Source organism: Dasypus novemcinctus, chromosome 9, assembly GCF_030445035.2.
Source record: "Dasypus novemcinctus isolate mDasNov1 chromosome 9, mDasNov1.1.hap2, whole genome shotgun sequence".
Lineage (NCBI taxonomy): Eukaryota > Metazoa > Chordata > Mammalia > Cingulata > Dasypodidae > Dasypus > Dasypus novemcinctus.
Genome location: NC_080681.1, coordinates 79468444 through 79491547, shown reverse-complemented (window position 1 = coordinate 79491547; position 23104 = coordinate 79468444). Strand labels below are relative to the sequence as shown.

Genomic DNA, 23104 nt, shown 5'->3' with positions numbered 1-23104 from the left:
GTAAATGTGGTTATGTTATACAGCATTTTAATGTGCATTTCTTGTTTAATGTATTTTTTTTGCTAATGACTTATTACTTGCTGTTTATATTTCTTTTAGACTGTGGGAATTATGTTAGACAAAAAGCAAATTCAAGCAGTTTTCTTATTTGAGTTCAAAATGGGTCTTAAAGAGCAGAGACATGGAAGCGGCTGTTGCTCAATCAGTTGGGCTCCCGTCTACCATATGGGAGGCCCTGGGTTTTCATCCCGGGGCCTCCTTGTGAAGGCAGGCTCGCCCACATGCTGTAGAGAGCCACTGGCCGGGGCGCCGCGGAGTGCTGCCCTCCACCGGCCTGCAAACTCCAGGGAAAGCCGACTCAGCAAGGTGATGCAATAAAAACGTGAGACAAGCAACAAAAACAATAACGCAGAAGAATGTGCAGCTCTAATCGACACAGCAGACAGCAAGCAAGCCACGGGGGGTGGGGGAGGGTGGGGATAAATAAATAAAAATAAATAAATACAGACACAGAAGAATGCACAGAGAATGGACACAAAAGCAGACAGCAAGCAAAAAGCCACAAGGGGAGGGGGAGGAGCAGAGACAACTCGCAACATCAACAGCGCATTTGGCCAAGAACTGCTAACAAACATCCAGTGCAGTGGTGGTTCATGAAGGTTTGCAAAGGAGACTAGAGCCTTGAAGATGAGCATAGTGGCTGGCCACCAGTAGTTGACAATGACTAATTGGGAGCAATCATTGAAGTTGATCCTGTTACAAGTACACGAGAAGTTATGAAGAGCTCAATCAACATCAACCATTCTACGGTTGTTCGGCATTTGAAGTGAATTGGAAAGCTGAGAAAGTTCAGTGAGTGGGTGCCTCATGAGCTGACTGAAAATGAAAGAAATCGTCATTTTGAAGTGTTATCTTCTCTTGTGCTATGCAACAACAATGAACCATTTCTTGACTGGATTGTGACGTGCGATGAAAAGTGGATTTTATATGACAAATAAAATATATATGACAAAGCTGATGACCAGCTCAGTGGTTTGACTGAGAAGCTCCAAAGCACTTTCCAAAGCCAAACTTGCACCCAAAAAAAGGTCATAGTCACTGTTTGGTGGTCTACTGCCAGTCTGATCCACTACAGCTTTCTGAATCCTGGCGAAACCATTACATCTGAGAAGCATACTCAGAAATTCGATGAGATGCACCGAAAACTGCAACACTTGCAGCTGCCTTTGGTCAACAGAAAGGGACCAGTTCTTCTCCTTGACAGTACCTGACTGCACATCGCACAACCAGTGCTTTGAAAGTTGAACGAATTGGGTTATGAAGTTTTGCCTCATCCACTATAGTCACTTGGTCTCTCTCCAACCAACTACCACTTCAAGCATCTCGACAGCTTTTTTCAGGGAACACGCTTCCACAACCAGCAGTGTGCAGAAAATGCTTTCCAAGAGTTGGTCAAATCCTGAAGCATGGCTTTTTGCACTACAGGAATAAACACACTTACCTTTTATTGGCAAAATGTGTTGATTGTAATGGTTCCTATTTGATTAATAAAGATGTGTTTGAGCCTAGTTATGATTTAAAATCCATGGTCCAAAACTGCAGTTCCTTTTGCACCAACCTAAATAGTAATTCTATACTTAGCTTTCTGAGAAGTGCCAAACCAAACTGTCTTCCACAGTGGCTGCCCCATTTTATATTCTCACCAACAATAAATGAATGTTCCTGTTTCTCCACATCCTTTTCAACATTTGCAGTTTTCTGCAGTTGTTTTTTTAATAGTAGCCATTCTAGTGGGTGTGAAATGATAACTCATTGTGGTTTTGATTTGCATTTCCCTAAGAACTATTGAAGTTGAGCATCTTTTCATGTGCTTTTTAGCCCTTTGTATATATCATTTTTGGAGAAATGTATAGTCAAGTCCTTTACCCGTTTTTTTTAACATAAATTTTTCTTATTTGAGAAGTTGTGAAACTTCATGCATGCTATACAGGTTTCCCATACATCTCCTGCCAACACCTTGCTTTGTTGTGACACATTTGTTACAAATGATGAAAGAACATTGTCATATTACAGCTATCTATAGTCCATAGCTTATATTTGGTTTATTTTTCCTACAGACCATCCAATTATTAATATTTATTAGTAGTGTTTATTTGTTGTAGTTAATGAGAGAATATTCTCATATTTGTATTCTTAACCACAGTCCTTATACTGTGGAGTTCAGTGTGTACTTTGCCCATTTTTTAATTAGGTTTTTAATCTTTTTATTGTTGAGTTATAGGATTTCTTCATATATTCTAGATATTAAACCCTTATTGGATGTGTGGTTTTGAAATATTTTTTTCCATTGAGTAGGTTGTCCTTTCACGTTTGTGACAAAATCTTTTGATGTGCAAAAGTTTTTAGTTTTGAGGAGGTCCCATTTATCTATTTTTTCCTTCTTTGCTTGTGCTCTGGGTGTAAATGCAAGAATTCTTTGCCCAATGCAAGATCCTAAAGATGCCTCTGTACATTTTCTTCTAGGAGTTTTGTATTCCTTGTTCTTATATTTAGGTATTTGATTCATTTAGAATTAATTTTTGTATATGGTGTGAGATAGGGGTTCTTTTCATTCTTTTGCATATGGATATACAATTCTTCCAGCACCATTTGTTGAAGAGACTATTCTTTCCCTATTGAGTGTACTTGGCAACCTTTTCAAAAGTCATTTGGCCATAGATGCAAGGGTCTGTTTCAGAACTCTCAGTTTGATTCCATTGGTCAATATGTCCATCCTTTTGTCAATACCATCCTGTTTTGACGGCTGTACCTTTGTAATATGCTTTTTAAAAAAAAGATTAATTTATTCCCCCCCCCCCCCCCCATTTCCTCCTCCTGCCCTGCTGTTTTTGATGTCTGTGTTATCTTTTCTTCTCATTTTTTCTCCTCTAGGATTAACTGGGATTTGATCCTGGAGACCTTTGATGGGGAGAGAGGTTCCCTGTCAATTGCATCACCTCAGTTCCTGGTTTCTGCTGCATTTCACCTTGACTCTCCCCTTCTCTCTCTCGATGCATTATCATCTTGCTGCAAACTCACTTGTGTGGCACACTGGTTTTAAAGCCAGGAAGCATGAGTCCTCTAAAACTTTCTTCTTTTTCAAGATGTTTTTGGCCTTCAAGGTTCCTTACCTCCAAATGAATTTGATATTTGGCTTTTCTGTTTCTGTAAATAAGGTTGTTGGAATTTTGATTGGGATTGCATTGAATCTGTAAATCATTTTGGGTAGGATTGACATCTTTATCATATTTAGTCTTCCAGTCCATGAACCAAAATATCCTTCTAGTTAACTTAGGTCTTCTTTGATTTATTTTAACATTGTTTTGTAGTTTTCTGTGTACAAGTCCTTTACATCTTTGGTTAAATTTATTCCTAGTTATTTGATTCTTTTAGTTATTGTTGTAAATGGAATTTTTTTCTTGCTTTCCTCCTCTGATTGCTCATTCCTATCATATAGAAACACTACTGATTTTTGTATATTGTTCCTATATGCCACCACTTTGCTGAATATTAGTAGCTTTTGCAGATTTTTTGGGATTTCTATATATAGGCTCATGCCATATGCAAATAGGGAAAGTTTTAATTCTTCCTTTCCAATTTGGCTGCCTTTTTTTCCCCCAAAGAAATGAATTTTATTGATGCATATTAATAAAGCATGTAATCCATCCAAAGTATAAAATCAGTGGTATTTGGTATAATCATATAGTTGTTTATCACTTCAGTCATTATTGGAGCATTTTCATTATTCCAATAATATAATAATAAAAAACTAAAGAAGACCAAAAATACCTTCATCACCTTTCAATCCTGTTTCCCTTGCTCTACATAGCTGCTATTCTGTTTGTCTCTCTAGTTTATTTGTATAGATGGAGTCAAGCAATATGTAGTAAGTACCCTTTGTCTAGTTTGTTTCCCTTAGTATATTTCCTTTTTTTTTTTTTAAACCCTTAATGGTAGATTATTAATATATTACTATAGGTGTAGCTCAGTGGTTGAGTGACTGCTTCTCATATATGAGATCCCTTCTTCAATCCCTGGAACCTCCTTTAAAAAAATTAATATATTAATATATATTACTGTCCTTAGTTTGCTTTGGTTGTATTTTTGCCTGATATTAACATCTTGTAACATTAACACAACATTTGTTCACTTTCTTAGAAAAACTGACTTATGTATGCAGTATTACCCATATTCATATTTCACATAAGGATCCACTATGCTAGGATTCCATGTTACATTTTTTATCTGTCCTTCTCATAATATACAATGACCTTAGACTTCTCCTTTCAACCACTGTCATATCCATATAATAGCACTGCTAGTTACAAATACTATGATTTGCTTTCACCATTTCTGTTCATTTCCAAAGAGTAACAAACAACCTTCTTTATCAGTTCTAAACAGATTAACCCTCAGCTTTCCATTCTCTAACCTCATTCTAATTTCTGGTGACCTGCATTCTAATTATTAACTCCATGAGTTTACACAGTATCTTTAGTTAATAATAATAGTGCAGTCATACAGTATCTGTCCTTTTGTATCTAACTTGCTTCATTCAACATAATGTCCTCCAGTTTCATTCAGGTTGTCATATGTTTCACGACTTCATTTCTTCTATCAGCTGCATAATCCATTGTGTGTATATACCACAATTTGTTTATCCCTTCATCTGTTGATGGAAACCTGGATTGTTTCCAACTTTTGGCTATTGTGAGTAATGCTATGAATATCAGTGTGCAGATATCTATTCATGTCACTGCTCTTCATTCTTCTAGTAATGGTATTGACGGGTCACATGGCGAGTCTATATTCAATTTCCTTAGGAACTGCCAAACAGGTGGCTGTATCATTCTGCATTACCACCAACAGTGAATAAGTGTTCCTATCTCTCCACATCCTTTCCAACGTTCACAGTTTTCTGACTTTTTAATAGTGGCCAGTTTGATCAGACATGCTTTTTTTTTTTTTAAACTGGGAGGCCCCAGGGATCAAACCTGGGTCCTCCCATATGGTAGGTGGAAGCCCAATAGCCACATCTGCTTCCCCAGGTATTTCATTTTAACTCTTTCTTTTTTAGTATGTTTAGGGCTATAAATATTCCTCTCAGCATGGCCTTTGTTGCATCCCATAAGTTTTGATATGTTGTGTTCTCATTTTCGTTCATCTTAAGGTATTTACTTATTATTCCCTGGCAATTTCTTCTTGGACCCACTGATTAAGAGTACATTATAAACTTGCATTTATTTGTGGAATTCACCATTCTTCACCTTTTTTTTTTAAATTTTGCTCCCCTTCCCCTCCCCCCATTGTCTGCTCTCTGTGTCCATTTGCTGTGTGTTCTTCTGTGACCTCTTCTATCCTTATCAGGGGCACTGGGAATCTGTTTCCTTTTGTTGCATCATCTTGTTGTGTCAGCTGTCAGTGTGTGTGGCGCCGTTCTTGGGCAGGCAGCACTTTCTTTTGCACTGAGCGGCTCTCCTTACGGGCACACTCCTTGTGCTGTGCATGGGGCTCCCCTACACAGGGACACCCCTGCGTGGCACAGCACTCCTTGTGCACATCAGCACTGCACATGGGCCAACTCCACACAGGTCAAGGAGGCCCGGGGTTTGAACCATGGACCTCCCATGTGGTAGGCCCTGTCCATTGGGCCAAGTCTGCTTCCCTCTTCAGCTGTTACTGATTTCCAACTTCATTCCATTATGGTCAGAGAAGATACTTTGTATAATTTCAGTCTTTTTAAATTTGTCAAGACTTGTTTTATGACCCAGTGTATAGTCTGTTCTGGAGAATGATCCATGTGCACTTGTGAAGAATGTATATCCTGATGGTTTGGAGTACAATCTGTATATGTCTGTTAGGTCTAATTCCTTTATCATATTATTCAAATTCTCTGTTTCCTTATTGATCTTCTGTCTATAGCTTCTGTCTGTCAATGAGTGTGGTGTATTAATGTCCCCAACTATAATTGTACAGGTGTTTATTTTTTCCTTCAGTTTTGCTAGTGTTTCATTCATGTATTTTGGGGTACTGTAGTAAGGTGCATACATATTTATGGTTATTTCTTTTTGGTAGCTTGCCCCTTTTATTAATACATAGTTTCCTTCTGTGTCTCTTATAACAGCTTTTGACCTAACGTCTGTTTTCGCTGATATTTTTTATTACTGTTTGCATGGAATATCTTTTTCCAACCTTTTACTTCTAATCCATTTGTACCTTTGAGTCTAAGGTAAGTCTCTTGTAAAAAACATATAGTTGATCATGATTTATTTTTATTTTTATTTTTTATTTAATTCCCCCCCTTCCCCCGGTTGTCTGTTCTCTGTGTTCATTTGCTGCGTCTTGTTTCTTTGTCCGCTTCTGTTGTCGTCAGCGGCACCGGGAAGTGTGGGCGGCGCCATTCCTGGGCAGGCTGCACTTTCTTTCCTGCTGGGCGGCTCTCCTTACGGGTGCACTCCTTGCGCGTGGGGCTCCCCTACACGGGGGGCACCCCTGCGTGGCAGGGCACTCCTTGCGCGCATCATCACTGCACATGGGCCAGCTCCACACGGGTCAAGGAGGCCCAGATTTTGAACCACGGACCTCCCATGTGGTAGACGGACGCCCTAACCACTGGGCCAAGTCCATTTCCCTGATCATGATTTTTTTATCCATTCTGCCACTATCTGTCTTTTGATTGGGGACTCCAATCCATTAACATTCACCATTGTTAATATGAAGGCAGTACTTACTTTAGCCCCTTTGTCCTTTGGTATATCCTTTTTTTTTTGCCTCTTCCTATACTGCAACCTACTATTTTGTTTTGGCTTTTGTAATGTAACTAACTGATCCCTTCTTCATTTCTGTATATTTTAAAGATACTTTCTTTGTGATTACCCTGGGTTTTATATTACACAACCTCTATCTAACCTACTAATCTGAAAAAATATCAATTTAGCTTCAGTAACTATGCATTCTCTATTCTACTATCCCTGTGTTTCCCCTTTTTTATGTTGTTTTTGTCCCACTTTCTCTCTTTATATTTTGCATGTGCATTATCAGGAAATACGCCTTTTTCTTGTTAAATTGTTTTCTGACTCTTAAGGGAATTGAAGAGTAGAGTCATATAGTGATGATACAGTACTATTGGGATTTATCTTTACCCTTTACATTACCCTTCATTTTTTTTTTTTTAAAGATTTATTTATTTATTTATTTCCTCTTCTCCCCATCCCAGTTGTCTGTTCTCTGTGTCTATTTGCTGCGTCTTCTTTGTCCCCTTCTGTTGTTGTCAGCGGCATGGGAATCTGTGTTTCTTTTTGTTGTGTCATCTTGTTGTGTCAGCTCTCCTTGTGGGCAGTGCCATTCTTGGGCAGGCTGCACTTTTTTTCACGCTGGGCAGCTCTCCTTACGGGGCGTACTCCTTGAGCGTGGGGTTCCCCTATGCGGGGGACACCCCTATGTGGCAGGGCACTCCTTGTGTGCATCAGCACTCCTTGCTCGCATCAGCACTGTGCATGGGCCAGCTGCACACGGGTCAAGGAGGCCTGGGGTTTGAACCGTGGCCCTCCCATGTGGTAGACAGACGCCCTAACCACTGGGCCAAGTCTGCTTCCCTTACTTCTTTTCTTAATACTACTACAAGACACTCACTCTTTCCTGTCTTCTTTCAACCTGCAGAACTCACTTTAGTAATTATGGTAGGGCAGGTCTCTTGTTGATGAAATTTCTGTTTCTGTTTATCTGTATATATTTAAAATTCTCCCTTATTTGTTTGTTTGTTTATTTATTTTCCTTTTTTCTTATTTTTTCTCTCCCTCATTAAAAAAAAAATATTTATTTCTCTCCCCTTCCCCCCACCCTCGCCAGTTGTCTGCACTCTGTGTCCATTCACTGTGTGTTCTTCTGTGTCCGCTTGTATTCTTGTCAGCAGCACTGCGAAACTGTGTCTCTTTTTTGCATCATCTTGCTCTGTCAGCTCTCCATGTGTGTGGCTCCTCCTGGGCAGGCTGCACTTTTTTCGTGCTGGGTGGCTCTCCTTATAGGATGCACTCCTTGCCTGTGGGGCTCCCCTACGTGGGGGACACCCCTGCATGGCATGGTATTGCTTGCGTGCATCAGCACTGCACGTGGGCCAGCTCACCAGACAAGTCAGGAAGCCCTGGGTTTGAACCTTGGACCTCCCATGTGGTAGGCAGATGCTCTTATCTTTTGAGCCAGATTCGCTTCCCAGTACTTAGTCTTATTGTGGATCCCTTTGTAGATAACAAATTGCTTTTTTCTTGCTGCTTTCAGAATTTTTATTTTTATCTTTGGCATTTGACATTCTGATTAGTATGTATCTCACCATTATTTCCTCAAGTATTCTTTCTGCCCCTTTTCCCTTCTCTTCTTTTGGTACACCTATGTTGTCTGTGTTTGTGCACTTCACACTGTCACTCAAATCCCTGAGACATCACTCAATTTTTTCTGTTCTTTTTTCTATCTGTTCTTCTGACTATGATTGCAATTGTCCTGTCTTTAGTTCACTGATTCTTCTGCCTGTCCAAATCTTCAAATCTGCTGTTGTATAACTCTAATAGGTTTTTTTTTAAGGAGATACCGGGGAATGAACCCAGAATGTCGTACATGGGAAGCAGATGCTCGACCACCTGAGATACATCCACTCCCTCTAATGTGTGTGTGTCTGTGTATTTTTTTTTAGGTACCGGACCTGGGGATTGAACCTGGGACCTTGTATGTGGGAAGCTGATGTTCAACCACTAAGTCATATTGGCTCCCCTGAATTGGTTTCTTTTTGTTTGTTTGCTTGATTGCTGTTTATATTTTTTTAAGAGGCACTGGGAACTGAACCTGGGACCTCCCATGTAGGAAGCAAATGATCAAGCACTTGAGCCCCATCTGTTCCCTCTAGTATACTTTTTTTTTTTTTAAGATTTATTTATTTCTCTCCCCTTCCCCCAGTTGTCTGCTCTCTGTGTCCATTCGCTGTGTGTTCTTCTGTGTCTGCCTGCATTTTTGTCAGCTCGCTGGGAATCTGTGTCTCTTTTTGTTGTGTCGTCTTGCTGTGTCAGCTCTCCGTGCGTGCGCTGCCACTACTGGGTGCACTGTGCTTTTTTCACGCGGGGTGGCTCTCCTTGCAGGGCACACTCCTTGCGCGTGGGGCTCCCCTATGCGGGGGACTCCTCTGCGTAGCATGGCACTCCTTGTGTGTGGCAGCACTGCGCGTGGGCCAGCTCCCCACACGGGCCAGGATACCCTGGCTTCCAACTCTGGACCTCCTGTATGGTAGGCATGTGCTCTATCAGTTGAGCCACATCTGCTTCCCTAGTATACTTTTAATTTCTATAATTGTGCCTTTCATCCCCATAATTTCTGTTTCATTTTCTTTTTGTACTTTCAAATTTTTATTTTTGCTCACACATTGTCTTCCTAATATCCTTTGTCTCTTAATGAATATTTTCCTTTAACTCCTTGAGGTGATGAAGATTTGTTTGAGCATCTTTGATTAGTCAGTCCAACTTCTAAGTATCCTCTGAAGTTTCTTTTTCTGATGAAAATTTTTTAATTTAAAGAAGCTTTAGATTATATAAATGCTACATTAAAAAAATAAGGGTGAAGTTTTAATTTGTTCCTTCACTGAACCATATCTTCCTGTTCCTTAGTATGGCTTGTAACTTTTTGCTGATGTCTAGGCATCCGATTATCTTGATGAAATAACTCTGGAGGTCAGTTTCTCCTTCTTGTTTCTGGTTATTGTTGATTGACTTTGTATTAAGGCTTTTCTTTGACCCTTGGCTTATTTTATACCTATAGAATATTTAACTGATCAGATTTTCTTGGCTGTTCTTCATGTGATTCTTGCCCTGGATTTGTGGTACAATTTTTAAGATTATACTATTTGTGTAATTGTTTCAAGTCCAGGAGAGAATTTTCTTTCTTCTTCTTCTCTGGGAACCTTGATTTGTTCTGTTTGTGTTTGTACAGACTTTTCTCTCCAGCTCCTATGATTTGTTTAAACTCTCTTCATCACTCAGTGCCTATTTTCCTTACTTTTTTCAGTTCTGAGAACTTAGTCTTAAAGCAGCCCAGTTTACTCCCCATCTTTTTTTGTTTGTTTCTTCCCCATAATTTCTGTTACGTTTTCTTTTTATACTTTCAAATTATATATTCAAGTATCCTGCCTGGAGAGCCAGATGGGGTCAGTCCAGAAAGGTGGGTCATTGCAGAAAAAGCCGCTTTGCATTTAGGTCCAATTAACAGAAACTGGATTGTGTGAGTGCAGCACTTTCCAGCTGTGGTTTTACTGCAGTCTCTCTTTTTTTCCCCTCCTGTGGGCCCTTTTCTGTGCAGCACTCCCCAGCATATTGTGTTCTACCCCGGGTCTCTGTGTACTTAGTTCCCTGTGCCTGGATATGCATGGGGTTCTAAGTCACTGCTGTGGTTTTAGCCCCTAGTGGGAGGTGTGAAGGAACTGGTCCACTGTCTCTGAACAGCTCCCAAGCTGTGTAGTACAGAGTTAGGGAGAGGAAGAGGACTGGCAGATCTAGGGCAGAAGTTTCCTACCTGATACTTTTCTCTTTCTTCAATTCAGCCTTGGTGGATCTTTCTCCAGCCTCTACAGAGTTCTAAGCAAATGAGATTTGTCCTTTCATGTGCTGAATCTCTGAGGAAGTTTTTTTCAAGGAATGCCTTATAAAAGTTGCCATGTTGATGACATCGGTCTTCCTATCTTCTCTTCTTTTCAAATTTCTTCTATATGGTTACTAAGGAGTAAACATTATATTAATTCACGATAATTAGTTGTATAAACTTTTGTGTAAGTTATTACTTATTTTTCAGTTGAGGTCTTAACTATGATATAGTTATAGGGAGATGGTATTTGATTCTGGCTATACTACTTAATTGCTGTATTACATTAACTCACTTCACCTCTTTGAACCCATCTGTAAAAGTTAATTTGGTAAGAGCATTTACCTATTAGAATTATGATTAAACGAGAGCAATGTGTAAAGCACCTGGAACATTTAAATGAACATATATTATTATTATAATTTCAAACTCTTGAAGCCAAACAAAGCCTGTATTGGAAGACAAAAGATGAACTCTGTTATTAATATCTTTGTTTTTCAGGTTGCTGGAGGCACCAATATGAGTCAGATTTCAGAAGCACTGAGCCGATACAGGCATAGGTCATGTTTTATGAAGGAAGCCCTCTACAGGCTCTTTACAGAAACATTTTCCTTGCAGACAACCATGCCTGCTATTCTAAAGGTAACTGGACTCCAGAAAGGCAGTTTTTATTATTTCTTATTTGGTTCTGTTAAAAATTATTGGCCAAACACTTTGAATACAATGACTTAAATGGTATGTTCTATAGTGTGACTTAAGTGTACTCATGGAGAAAGGAAAACAGTGTTAGAAATTAACTGCTAGATGGTTTCCCTCTTAAGTTTCTGAATCTGTATGGAACCATTTTGAATCATCAGGTTTTTGGAATTTGGTCTGGGGAAGGAGATAAGACCATTGTACCTTTTTTCCCACCTATTAACATGAATTCATTTTGCCCTAATATGAGTTGTTTCTTATTTATTCATTTAATCACTCTTACAAAACTAACATCTGTTTTTCTGAAAGAAAACAATGTTACTGTCCCATAAAAGGACAGAACAAAATGGGGAAAAAAAAAAATGAAGGGACCAAATCTACCATTTAAAGCATTTTGTAAATAAAGTTACCATTATTGATACAGTTGAACATTGGTTGGGTTTAGGGAAGGATGGGTTTATTTTAAATGTAAATGTTAGTATTAAGTGGTTTGGGTAAGAAAACTGAAATTATTTACAATTAATTGAAACTTGAGCATAAAGGATCTTAAGTAAGTCACATTGTCTTTATTATTTGTAATTCTTTGCAGTTCCTAAAAATAGGGCTATTGCTACAACAGAGGAGTAAGATTCATTCACGGTTTAAAAGTAAAAACCATGTAAAGAAAAACTTCTGGACCTTTGTTTCTCATGTGTAATGAGAGATTCAGTTAGATTATCTGTTTGATAGAGGAAACTAAGTTTCCGTGAATGTTAGAGCAGGTAGAGTCTAAGAGTTAATGATGACTTCGTACAGTGCTCTTATTTACACTTGTGTTTTAGGTCTTTTACAGTCTAGCTCCAAATTATATTTCTCATGTTATGCTTTACCACTTTTAAAATTCTTACTTTTCTGTGGATAGATTCATCCCATCTTTTGTAGTTTTCCTTATCACACTTCGTTTCCCTAAGAGTACCCTCTCCATTCCATCTCCACCTCTACCTCCTTCTATCCAGATCCTACCTGAGACCTTGCCTAAATGTGCTCTCTGAGGAATCTTTAGATTGCCTGTCAGAAATGACTGCTCCCTCCATAACTACTTTTACAGCACTCTGTTTATGCCTCTTTTTTGGGTGCTTTTTTTCAGTTTCACATTTTGGTATTCCTGAAAGTGAGACTTATTTCTCTCAAAGCTTTTAAGCTAAGGAACAAGAGATAAATTTGTTTGTGTCTTATATGTGTTCTTTGCTATGACAATGGTTTGCATGGAGTGAAGCTCAAAAATGATTATGAAACTAAATTTACAGATGAGGAAATAGATGACCAGAGAAAGGGAAGTGAGTTGCCCAGAATCATACTGCTGGTTAATGACTGCATTTGAATTAGAGGATATTGCTTTAAAACCTTGATGTCCTGAAGAAGAAATGCTGAGGATAGAGAAAAACTGTTACTGCACCAGTGAACAAATGTTTTTGCTAACAACACAAAATCAAGACAATATAAAGTATGTTAACATTGTCATTTGCCACTAAAAACATGTTTATCTGTAGCTTGTGGCAGTAGGAATGAGGAATCATCCATTGGATTTGCCAGTGCAGTTCACAGCCAGTGCTTGTGCACTCAACTTAACACGCCAGGGCCTGGCCAGGGGGATGCCTGTTCGCCTGTTATCAGAGGTCATCTGTCTGCTTTTCAAGGCCCTGAAAACTTTCCCCCATTACCAGCAGGTAATTTGAATTGGATACTTGACTATGCTTTTTTACTTTAGGATAAATATATGAAAAAATATTATTTAATTCCGGTTTTTCATATATAAGGAGTCTATGTTATAGAAAAAATAGGAATTATGGATAAGCATTCAGGTTTAACTTTTTAAAAATCCCTCATAAACCAGCTACCTAGCAGCATCTAGTATTAACACTTCGGTGTATGCTTATAGGTATAAAACTGTTCATGTAAATATATATTGTTTAGATGTGATTTAAAGTCTAAAACTTAATTCTGTCTCATATTTGTATTTCTTTTGTAAGTTGCTTGTTCATCATATCTTACTTTTTTCTATTGTTATTCTCTTTATCTTATTCTTCTAACAGTTTATATATTTATAATATTAACACCGTGACACATAGTAGAGAGTCCAGAAGTAGACTCACACATGTATAGTCAGTTGATAATCAACGAAGGTACAGAAGTAATTCAGTGGGGAAAAGGATAGCCTTTTCAGTGCTGAAACAATTGAATATGCTTAAGGAGAAAAATGAACCTTGACTCTTACCTCACATCATATAAAATTAAGTTGAATTGGATTATAGGTCCAGATGTAAAAGCTAAAACCATAAAACTTCTAAAAGAAATGAAGGAGAAAATATCTGTGACATTGGAATAAGCAAAGTTTTCTTAGACTGTATACAAAAAGCATCCTCCGTAAAAGAAAAAAAACATATAAACCAATTTACCAAAATTAAAATTTCCTGTTTAAAAAATACATTATAAATAATAAAATAAATCTTAAAAAAAAAAAACATTATAATAAAAAGGTTAGCTGCCCATGCACTGAGAAAATATTCATTTTTTATTTACATATTATGTAAAATAAATGTAACATAACTTTTATCCAGAATATATAACAAACTCTTTTTTTTCCCCCTAAAGATTTATTTATTTCTTCCCGCTACCCCCTTCCCCTTCTCCCCCAATTGTCTGCTCTCTGTGTCCATTTGCTGTGTGTTCTTCTGTGTCTACTTGTATTCCCATCAGGCAGCACTGGGGATCTGCATCTCTTTTTGTTGCATTATATTGCTGTGTTAGCTCTCCATGTGTGTGGCATCGTTCCTGGGCGGCCTACGGTTTCAGGCAGTGCAGCTCTCCTTGCACAGGGGCCATGCCTTGCACGGGGGGCGCCCTTATGTGGGGGCATCCCTGCGTGGGCTTGCACTTCTTGTGCATAGGAGCATTGCATGTGGGCCAGCTCAACACACAAGCCAGGAGACCCTAAGTATCAGACCCTTGGACCTCCTATACGGTAGATGGATGCTTTATCTATTGAGCCATATCCGCTTCCCTATAACAAACTCTTAATAAGACAAACAGACCAATTTTTAAAAGGGCAAAAGATTTGAACAGCCATTTCTCTGACACAGATATTGCAATGACAAATGCAGCACATAAAAGATGCTTAATACCTTTCGTCATCAGAGAAATGTGAACTAAAATCATAATCAGGTACCACTACATACCCTTTAGATTGGCTAAATTAAAATTCTGACAATCCCAAGTGTTGACAGGGATGGTGCAACTGGAATTCTCATATATTATTGCTAATAGAAATGGAAAATCATACAACCATCAGTTTGGTAGTTTCTTAAAAAGGTATACTACCTAGCCATTCCCTAGATATTTACCAAAGAGAAGCAAAAGCATCTATCTATATAAAGTATATAAAGACTTATACATGAATGTTCATAGTATCTTTACTCATAATTACCAAAATCCAGAAACAACCCAAATGTTCAGCAGCAGATGAGTAGATAAACAAATTGTGTTATATTTACACAAGGAAATACTGTTTGACAATAAAGGGGAATGGAGTGCTGATACTTGCAAAACAACATGAATGAATTTCAGAAACATTATATGCTAAGCAAAATAAGCCAACACAGAAGAGCAGCTACTACATGATTCCATTCATATGAAACATTAGAAAGCGACTAGGGTTGGTAAGGTTGGGATTGATTGGAAAGGGGCACAGTGGAACTCCAGGATGATGGAAGTATTTTATATTCTGATAGTGGTAGTAGTGATAATAGGTTTATCAAGTATATTTGAAATCTATACTAAAAATAGAGGTTGATTTTTAAAATTACAATAAAGAAGATGATCTTCCTCATTTATAAAAATCTGTATTTCCACTTTCTCTTGAAAAATTGGAAAATTCTGCTCAATTCAGTCTTCATTCCTGCACGACAGTCATGAGTTGGAGTGAATAGAAACTGCCTTGTAAAAGGGCATGAATTCTCCCAATTTGCCACGGTCCTTACCACTGTCTTGTTTCACACCCAGCCCTCTTCACTTATTTATATTATTTCCTGGTTCTTGTTGGCATTTCAGGTTTGTAGTCCCTGCCTCATATATACTTTCCATTCTGTCATACTGGCCTACTCCTGGGCTTTCAAAGAAATGTTGTATTTTTCTGTTATACTGTACATTTCCTCAGAGGTCTTATTTTCTTTCCGATCTGTAAAGGCCTAGTTCAGCCCCTACTGATGTTACTGGTAGTAAGTAGAAGCTCTGTCAGAGAGTTAGATATGAGATTTGGCAAGGATATTTGTTATCCAGTAGATGACCAGGGTTAAGGTAATTGATCTGGACTGATACAAAGGTATGCTGCTCTCCACATGGATCCTTTCAGGATTTAGGGGGAAGAGACCCTTCTTTGCCATAAAAGGGAGAATTGTCTTTAGGCCAAAGTGAATTTCACAGTTTATTAGTAGGATTAAATGAAGAATTTAAAAAGCCAGATAAACAATGAACCCTCAACAAAGAAATAAAAAATGCTTTGTACCTTTGTTTAGAATGAAATAAACATTATCAAAATTATTTTTCTTTATTCTCTAAAAGTTACAGAAGAATTGTCTTCTCTCCTTAACGAATTCCAGGATTCTTGTGGATGTTCCATTTGACAGGCAAGTATAAAACTTAGTCATCTGGGTAGGGTGTTGACTTTTGGTTATTAGCTTGTCAAGGGCCTGATTAAGGCTAGAATAGGATGTTTGGGGTGAAAGCTCTGTTGAACCACACAGAGATAATTGGAAATACACTAATTCTGGAAGTTGTCTCCTGAAATATGATTTCAGAACAGGGCATGGGTAAGAACATGGGCTCTGAAGTCAAACATGTTTGGATTTAAGTTCTAGTCCTTTTAATATTTTTGAGCATATGTTTTCTCATTTGTAAAATAGTGATGTTTATGAGGATTAACTAGGATAGTGTTTATAAAGTACTTACCACAGTACCTAGATTAAGAAGTACAGGCCATTCTTTTTGTTATTACTTTATTAATAATTAAAGAAAATTATCATCGTCGTCATAATCATTTTCCTAGACAGCCCACAGGGATTCCACTTGAAGCCTTTGTAATCTTCCAGATTCAAGCATTTAAAAACATTTGTAACAGTTGCTACAGACAGCAGAAAAATTAAACACAATTTAATTTGATTCTATTTGATTTGTGGGAGTGAGGTTGAAGGCTAAATTACTCTAGCTGAGCAATTTGTTTGCCTGTAGCATTTTAGCATTGACTACAATGCAAAATACAAACTATGCTCAGGAAACTTCTTTTCTTTTTCAGTAGAGTCCCAATACTAAAAAATAAGTCTTAGCTTTGATTTGCCCCCTGTGCATCTTGTTTATGCTCTTACTTGCATGCTCTTCTTTCTGTACCTCTTCTAATCTCCTCTTTATCGAATGCTTTTTGTTTTGTTTTCATAGCTGAGGTTTTAGAAATTCCAAGACTTTCTGATATAAGATTTTGGGGCTGGGGTGGGAGGGTGGCAGGGAAGTTAAGTGATTTCTTCTCTCCCCACCTAAGTTTCACAAACTATGGAAATTGTGAGAAAAATAAATACTGCTTTTTCAGGTTTGATGCTACCAAGTTTGTTATAAGATGGCTTTGTAAGCATGAAAACTCCAAGATGCAAACAATGGCAGTGAGCATCACCTCTATTCTAGCCTTGCAGGTACGGGATTTCTAAAGTCAAGATTTCTCTTTCCCAAGTCTTGATGGAGCTTCATTATTTCACATTCTGCTTTCTGTTGGCTTATAGCTCTCACCGGAACAAATAGCACAACTTAAGGAAGAGCTCTTCATGGCTATTAAGGTGGGTTGATTGTCACTTTTATAACCTTTTTTTAAAAAAAATAAAGTAATTAATGAACAGAATCAAATCATTCTAAACCTGTAATGAAAAATCTCTAAGACTTGTTTTCCTAAGGAAACTACTCTCTACTCTTATAGTTAATTCTCCTGCTATTTATCTCTATATTTCTAAATAAAATGCTTATACTATAATTTCTTCATTTCTCAATTTTAGATGTTGCCTGTTGATTTCTACCATATTAAATAAGAACTTAGACCTCCTATATACGTCTACAAAATACCTTCTCTCCCCAACCCTCAATGAGTTTATCGCAATTTTTAATAAAACACCAGTCAGTATTTACATTATTATGCTAACATTGCTCAGTAAAAAATGTACATCATTTTATTTTGCACTTCTCTCATTTTGATATGATGTTTAAGCCTTTTTTTTTTTTTTTTTAAATTTTTATTTATTTTTTTGAGATATTAGAGGCTGGGGATTGAACCCAGGACCTCATATGTGGGATGAGGGAGTGCAACCACTGAGTCACATTGGTTTCCCTGAGTGTTTTGTTTTTTTTTTTCTTGTTTGTTTTGCTTGTTGTTTGTTTTTGTTTTTTCAGAAGGTATCATGTCCTGAATCCAGGACCTCCCCTGTGGGAGGTAGAAGCTTAACTGCTTGAGCCACATCTACTCCCCTTTTTTAAATTTTTACATTTGAGAGTCATTTGTATTTCCTGTGAACTGTCTATTCATGACCTTTATATGTTTTTCTTTTGGGTTGTTGGCTTTTTTCTAATGTATGGGTTTGTTTATATACTGAGGAAATTGCCTTTGACTATGATATGAGATATATATATATATCTCCCTCCATTTGCCATTTGTCTGTTTTTACCTTGTTTATAACATGTTTTGCCATACAACAATTTTTTGTTTTTTACATGGTTGAATTTATCATTCTTTTCTTCTTTGCCTCTGGGTTTGAAGGCACATTTTGAAAGGATTTCTTCATTATGGAGTGTTTTTTAAATTCCCCATGCTTTTTATCTACTATCTCTATAGTTTCTTTTTTTTTTTTTTTTAGCATGTAAAACAGAGGTTCTTAACCTTTTTTGTTCCACAGACCCCTTTGCCAGTCAGGTGAAAACCAGACCCCTTACTAAGTCCACACTATACTGTGTATTATTTAACAAATGTATCATCCCCGCACCAACGTGTCCCCGCTAGAATAATGTTTTTTTGAATATCACTTCAAGCTCATGGACCCCTTTTTAAGAACTGATGTAAAATATCTGATCTATTTGGAATTTTTTTTTTAAGATAAAGGATCCATGTTAATTTCTTTCCTAATATCTGTCAAGTTGCCTTTGTACCTTTTACTGAATTATTTATTTTTTGCCACAGTTAGGTAGTGTACCATCTTTATAATATACTAAATTCCCCTATGCTTGCATTTATTTCTGAACTCTATTCTCTTCCATGCTGGTAGCATAGTTCTAATTTACAAGCTTTATAAATGCTGTAATATTTAAGATCTTTCCTCAGGTTTCTTTGGCTTATACTTGTCCATTTGTTTATCGTATATGAACACCAGAATTGGCTTTTCTCATTTTTTTAAAAATCCTGTTTTCTCTGGAAGTGTGTTAAATTTATAGATTGAGTTAAAAAGAATTGACATCCTTTTAATGTTGAGTCTGCTTATCTGAGAACAGAATGTATTATTCCATTTTTTCTAGTCTTTTTTCCTTTTTTCCCATTTATTCCATGTCCCCCCAGAAGTGTGTGAAAGGTTTCTTCATGTTGATCTTGTATTTTTAAATTTTTATTACAAAGGTTTTAACTTTTGCATTGCTATTGTAAACGGAATCTTATGAGTATTTCATATCCAGCAGTGCGTTTGGGAGATAAAACTCCAGAGTGATTACTGAGCATGTTAATTTCTGAGATGCTTGAGATGTCAAGTAGGCAACTTGATATAGGGGATGCAACTCAGAGGAGTGGTCAGAATTAGAGAAGTAATATGAGTCATCAGTTCTGATATTGGATGAGATCACCTAGAAAGAGTGCGGAGTATATATAGAGAAAAGAAAAGGGCTGAAATTTTAGAAGGAATCTACATAGGTATGTTAGAATAGTAGTAGGAAATAGGAAAGGGGATTGAGAAGGAACAACCAAAATGAGTTACAAAGAAAGCCAGGAAAGTGATGTCACAGAATCCAAGAGATATGTTTCAAGAAAATGCTCTCAGTCTTGTCAAATGCTACTGAGTAGTTAAGTGAGAGGAGGATAGAGAGTTGACCATTGGATTTGGCAAAACAGTAGTCACTGTTCATATTGCAAAAGTTATTCTAGTGGAATGATGGGACAAAATGATTGGAATAGGATGATGAACAAATGAAAAGTGATAAAATGGAGACAACTTTGTGATATGTTTTAATAAGAAGCAAAGAAAAGAAGTCTGTGGGTCAATAGAGTTTTTTTAAAAAGATTTATTTATTTTTATTTATCTCCCCCCCCTCGTTTGTGCTCGCCGCCTTTTTTTTTCAAGGAGGCACTGGGAACCAAACCTGGGGCCTACCATGTGGGAGGGAGGAGCATAATCACTTGAGCCACCCCCATTCCCTGTTTTGTTGTGTCTCTCAGTGTGTTCCTTGTTGTATCTCTTGGTTGCATCATCTCATGTGTCATCTTGTTGCATCAGCTCACCGCGCCAGCCCATCGTGTTAGCTTGCCGTCTTGCTTGTCCTTTTCAGGAGGTACTGGGAACCAAACCTGGGACCTCCCATGTGATAGGTGAGAGCCCAGCCACTTTTTGTTGGGAATTGGATTTGGCTCAATGGATAGAGCATCCGCCTACAACATGGGAGGCCCAGGGTTCAAAGCCAGGGCCTCCTGACCTGTGTGGTGAGCTGGCCCATGTGCAGTGCTGATGCGCGCAAGGAGTGCCGTGCCATACAGGGGTGTCCCCCACGTAGGGGACTCCCACGCACAAGGAGTGTGCCCTGTAAGGAGAGCCACCCCACACAAAAAAAGTGCAACCTGCCCAGGAAGGCGCCCCCACACGGAGAGCTGACGCAGCAAGATGACACAACAAAAAGAGACGCAGATTGCCAGTGCCACTGACAAGAATACAGAAGAACACACAGTGAATGGACACAGAGAGCAGACAACTGGGGCGAAGCAGGGGGAAGGGGAAATAAATAAATAAAAAATAAATCTTTAAAAAAGAGTTTTGTTGATTTGTTTTAAAATGAATTATTAAGGTATTAAGGTATATTCTATGATAAATGAGAATGATTCTGATGAAAGGGGGAAATTGATGCATAGGCAAAACAAAGTAAACTAATTTTGGTGCCAGATATTTTTGTGTGCAGGGATTGAATCTAAAGCAGAAAGAGGTTGGCTTTAGATTGGAGCAAGAGCGAAGGGAAAGTTCATTGGTTTAAGTGCAAGTAGGTAGATTTTGTTAGGAAGAGAAAGTATAGTTCTCATTGAAAAACGAGATGAAGTGAGAAGATGGTTAAAATTTGAGGAAAGAGAAGAATGACATAGGAGTGTAGAGAATATACATTGAGAAATATAGTAGGATTGCCAGGGACAGTTGCAATTTCATTTGAGATTTATGAACAGATGTTGGAAGTGAGAGCAGTCAGTCTCTTTCAATATTCAGATGTTTTGGGGGAGACAAAAAGTAGACTGATAGTGCATTTTAATTAACTAAGGTAGGTGTTTAACAAGATAATGTGATAGAGGGATATCGAAGTTGCTGGGGATGGTAAAAGAAATAGATATGGAAAGCAAGACAGTTAACCAAGGGCTGAAAGTAACACAGAGGGAAGAGCAGTAGGTAATGTAGGAGAAGCAGTTTTATGTAGTGGTGCCAAGGACTCAGGCTCTAGATTAAGACTGACCAGGCTTAGCCGCCTACTACCCATATGACCTTGGCTAATTTGCTTACTCCTTGGGATCTTAGATTCTTCATCTGAAAAATGGGGACAGTAGTAGTCGTAGTAGTAGCAGCTCACAGTTAATTTGAGTGTCATGAAGATAAAGTATATAAAGCATCTAGGCATGGGCCTGGCCATAGTAGTTCCTGGGTCAGCCATGCTTTCTCTGTTCCCTTTTTTGCCTTGCTTGTGTTTACCCTATCAGCTGCGCAAGGCTGGCAGCTCAGTGTCACCAACCTTGTCTGCTACCCATTTGCCACTTTTTCCTCCTCTCTCCTCTTGGCTCTTATTACTTTATTTTTGTGATTATTTATTTTGTGATATTCTTTTCTGGTCCGGTAAATTTATTTGAAGTGGTCTAATTTCTCCTGTAAACAGACTTACTCTGATTTGTTTAGAGCTTTTATTTTATTAGATAGTCAAGTGAAAATGGTTGTGTTTTTCCTCTTGCATGGCAGTCCAGTATGCCTGAAAGAAAGTAGAGCATAAATATTAGCTTAACTTGTGTCTAGAAATATTCTGATCTAAAATGGGACATTGGAGTCTATATTAAAGTGAGCCCCAGTCATTTTCTTGAGCTTTTAGGTTATATGGTTACAATACTGGCATTGCGTTCTAGCCACATTGACGTACGTGTTCAGTAGCCTAGAATAGCAAATTTTCTTGCCTCAAAACATTGCAGATGCCCATTCCTTGTTTGACTGGTTTATCCTCTTTTTCTTCTGGTTTCATTTTATGTATTACTTTTATATGGAGGCTTCCCTTGCCTACCCTTTTAAAAGTAAATTCTTAGACTTTTGATTTTTTAAAAATTTATTTATTTATTTATTTACTCATTCTTAGACTTTTGAATGTTACCTTCAGAAGACTTAAGAAAACTTAACAATTCTTTCATTTAGTTGAGAAAAAAATCAACTTTAAAAAAAATCTGTCTCACCTACCTGAATAAATGCCTGACTTATAGAAGATATTAACTAAACATTCTGGATAAATGAATAACAGAATTGCTGTTATATACTTGATTATGAATGTTATTACTAAGCACCAAGAACTAGACTAGTGCTAGAACTATACTAGTGCTCATTAAACTTTGTTGTTGTTTTTTTCCATTTAATCCTCATAAAAAGCCTAGGAGGTAGTTTTAATTCATTTTGCAGAAGTAAATGGATCCCCCATCTATTGAGTTGTGGAACTTGGGTTTATAACCCAGGTTTGATTCTAAAGCTCTTCTTTCTCCTTCAGAACCTTTAATATATATACCACTGCCTTCTCGCCTCTATGTTTTCTGATGGGAAATCTGCACTTAATCTTTTTTTTTTTAACATCAATTTTATTGACACACATTAAAGTATACAGTTCATCCAACATGTACAATCAGTGGTATCTGGTATAATTACATAGTTGTGCTTTCATCACTTCAGTCATTATTAGAGCATTTTCATTTAAATAATAATAAACAAAAAACAAATTAAAAAATTCTTCACCTCTCAATCTCTCTGTTTACCCGGCTGTACATCGCTGCTAATTATTGCTTTTCTTGCACAATTCCTTACTTATTCATTAAGCAGCTCTATTGAGATACATTTGCATACCATATGAACAATCCAAAGTCTGTCATCAATGGCTTTTAGTATAATTAAAATGTTGTGCATTCATCACCACAAAAAAATTTAAGAATAATTTCATTACCCTAAAAAGAAAAACTCCACACCCCTTAGCATCCTTTCCCCAGCCCTACGTAACCACTAATCTAATTTCATCTTTATAAATTGATTTATGTTTATATTTTATATAAATGGAATCATATAATATGTAGTATTTTGTGTCTGATATCTTTCTTTTTTTTTGGAATTTAAAATATTATGTATTTATTCATTTTTTAAAATATTACATTAAAAAAGTATGAGGTTCCCTTGTACCCCCCAACCCCCTCACCCCACTACTCCCCCATAGCAACATTCTCCTCCATCATCAT

At 37.5% G+C, this 23104-nt stretch overlaps 1 protein-coding gene across 1 annotated transcript in view; it reads left to right on the top strand.

The window, feature by feature from the left end:
* LOC101435536 (protein zyg-11 homolog B) overlaps positions 1-23104 on the top strand; it is a 308603-nt gene that overhangs the window by 257726 nt on the left and 27773 nt on the right. Inside the window, exons 17-21 of the mRNA XM_058303573.2 lie at positions 11152-11292; positions 12876-13052; positions 15943-16007; positions 16961-17060; positions 17148-17201. Coding sequence (XP_058159556.1) covers positions 11152-11292; positions 12876-13052; positions 15943-16007; positions 16961-17060; positions 17148-17201 — 537 coding nt within the window. The remainder of the gene's footprint in view (positions 1-11151; positions 11293-12875; positions 13053-15942; positions 16008-16960; positions 17061-17147; positions 17202-23104) is intronic.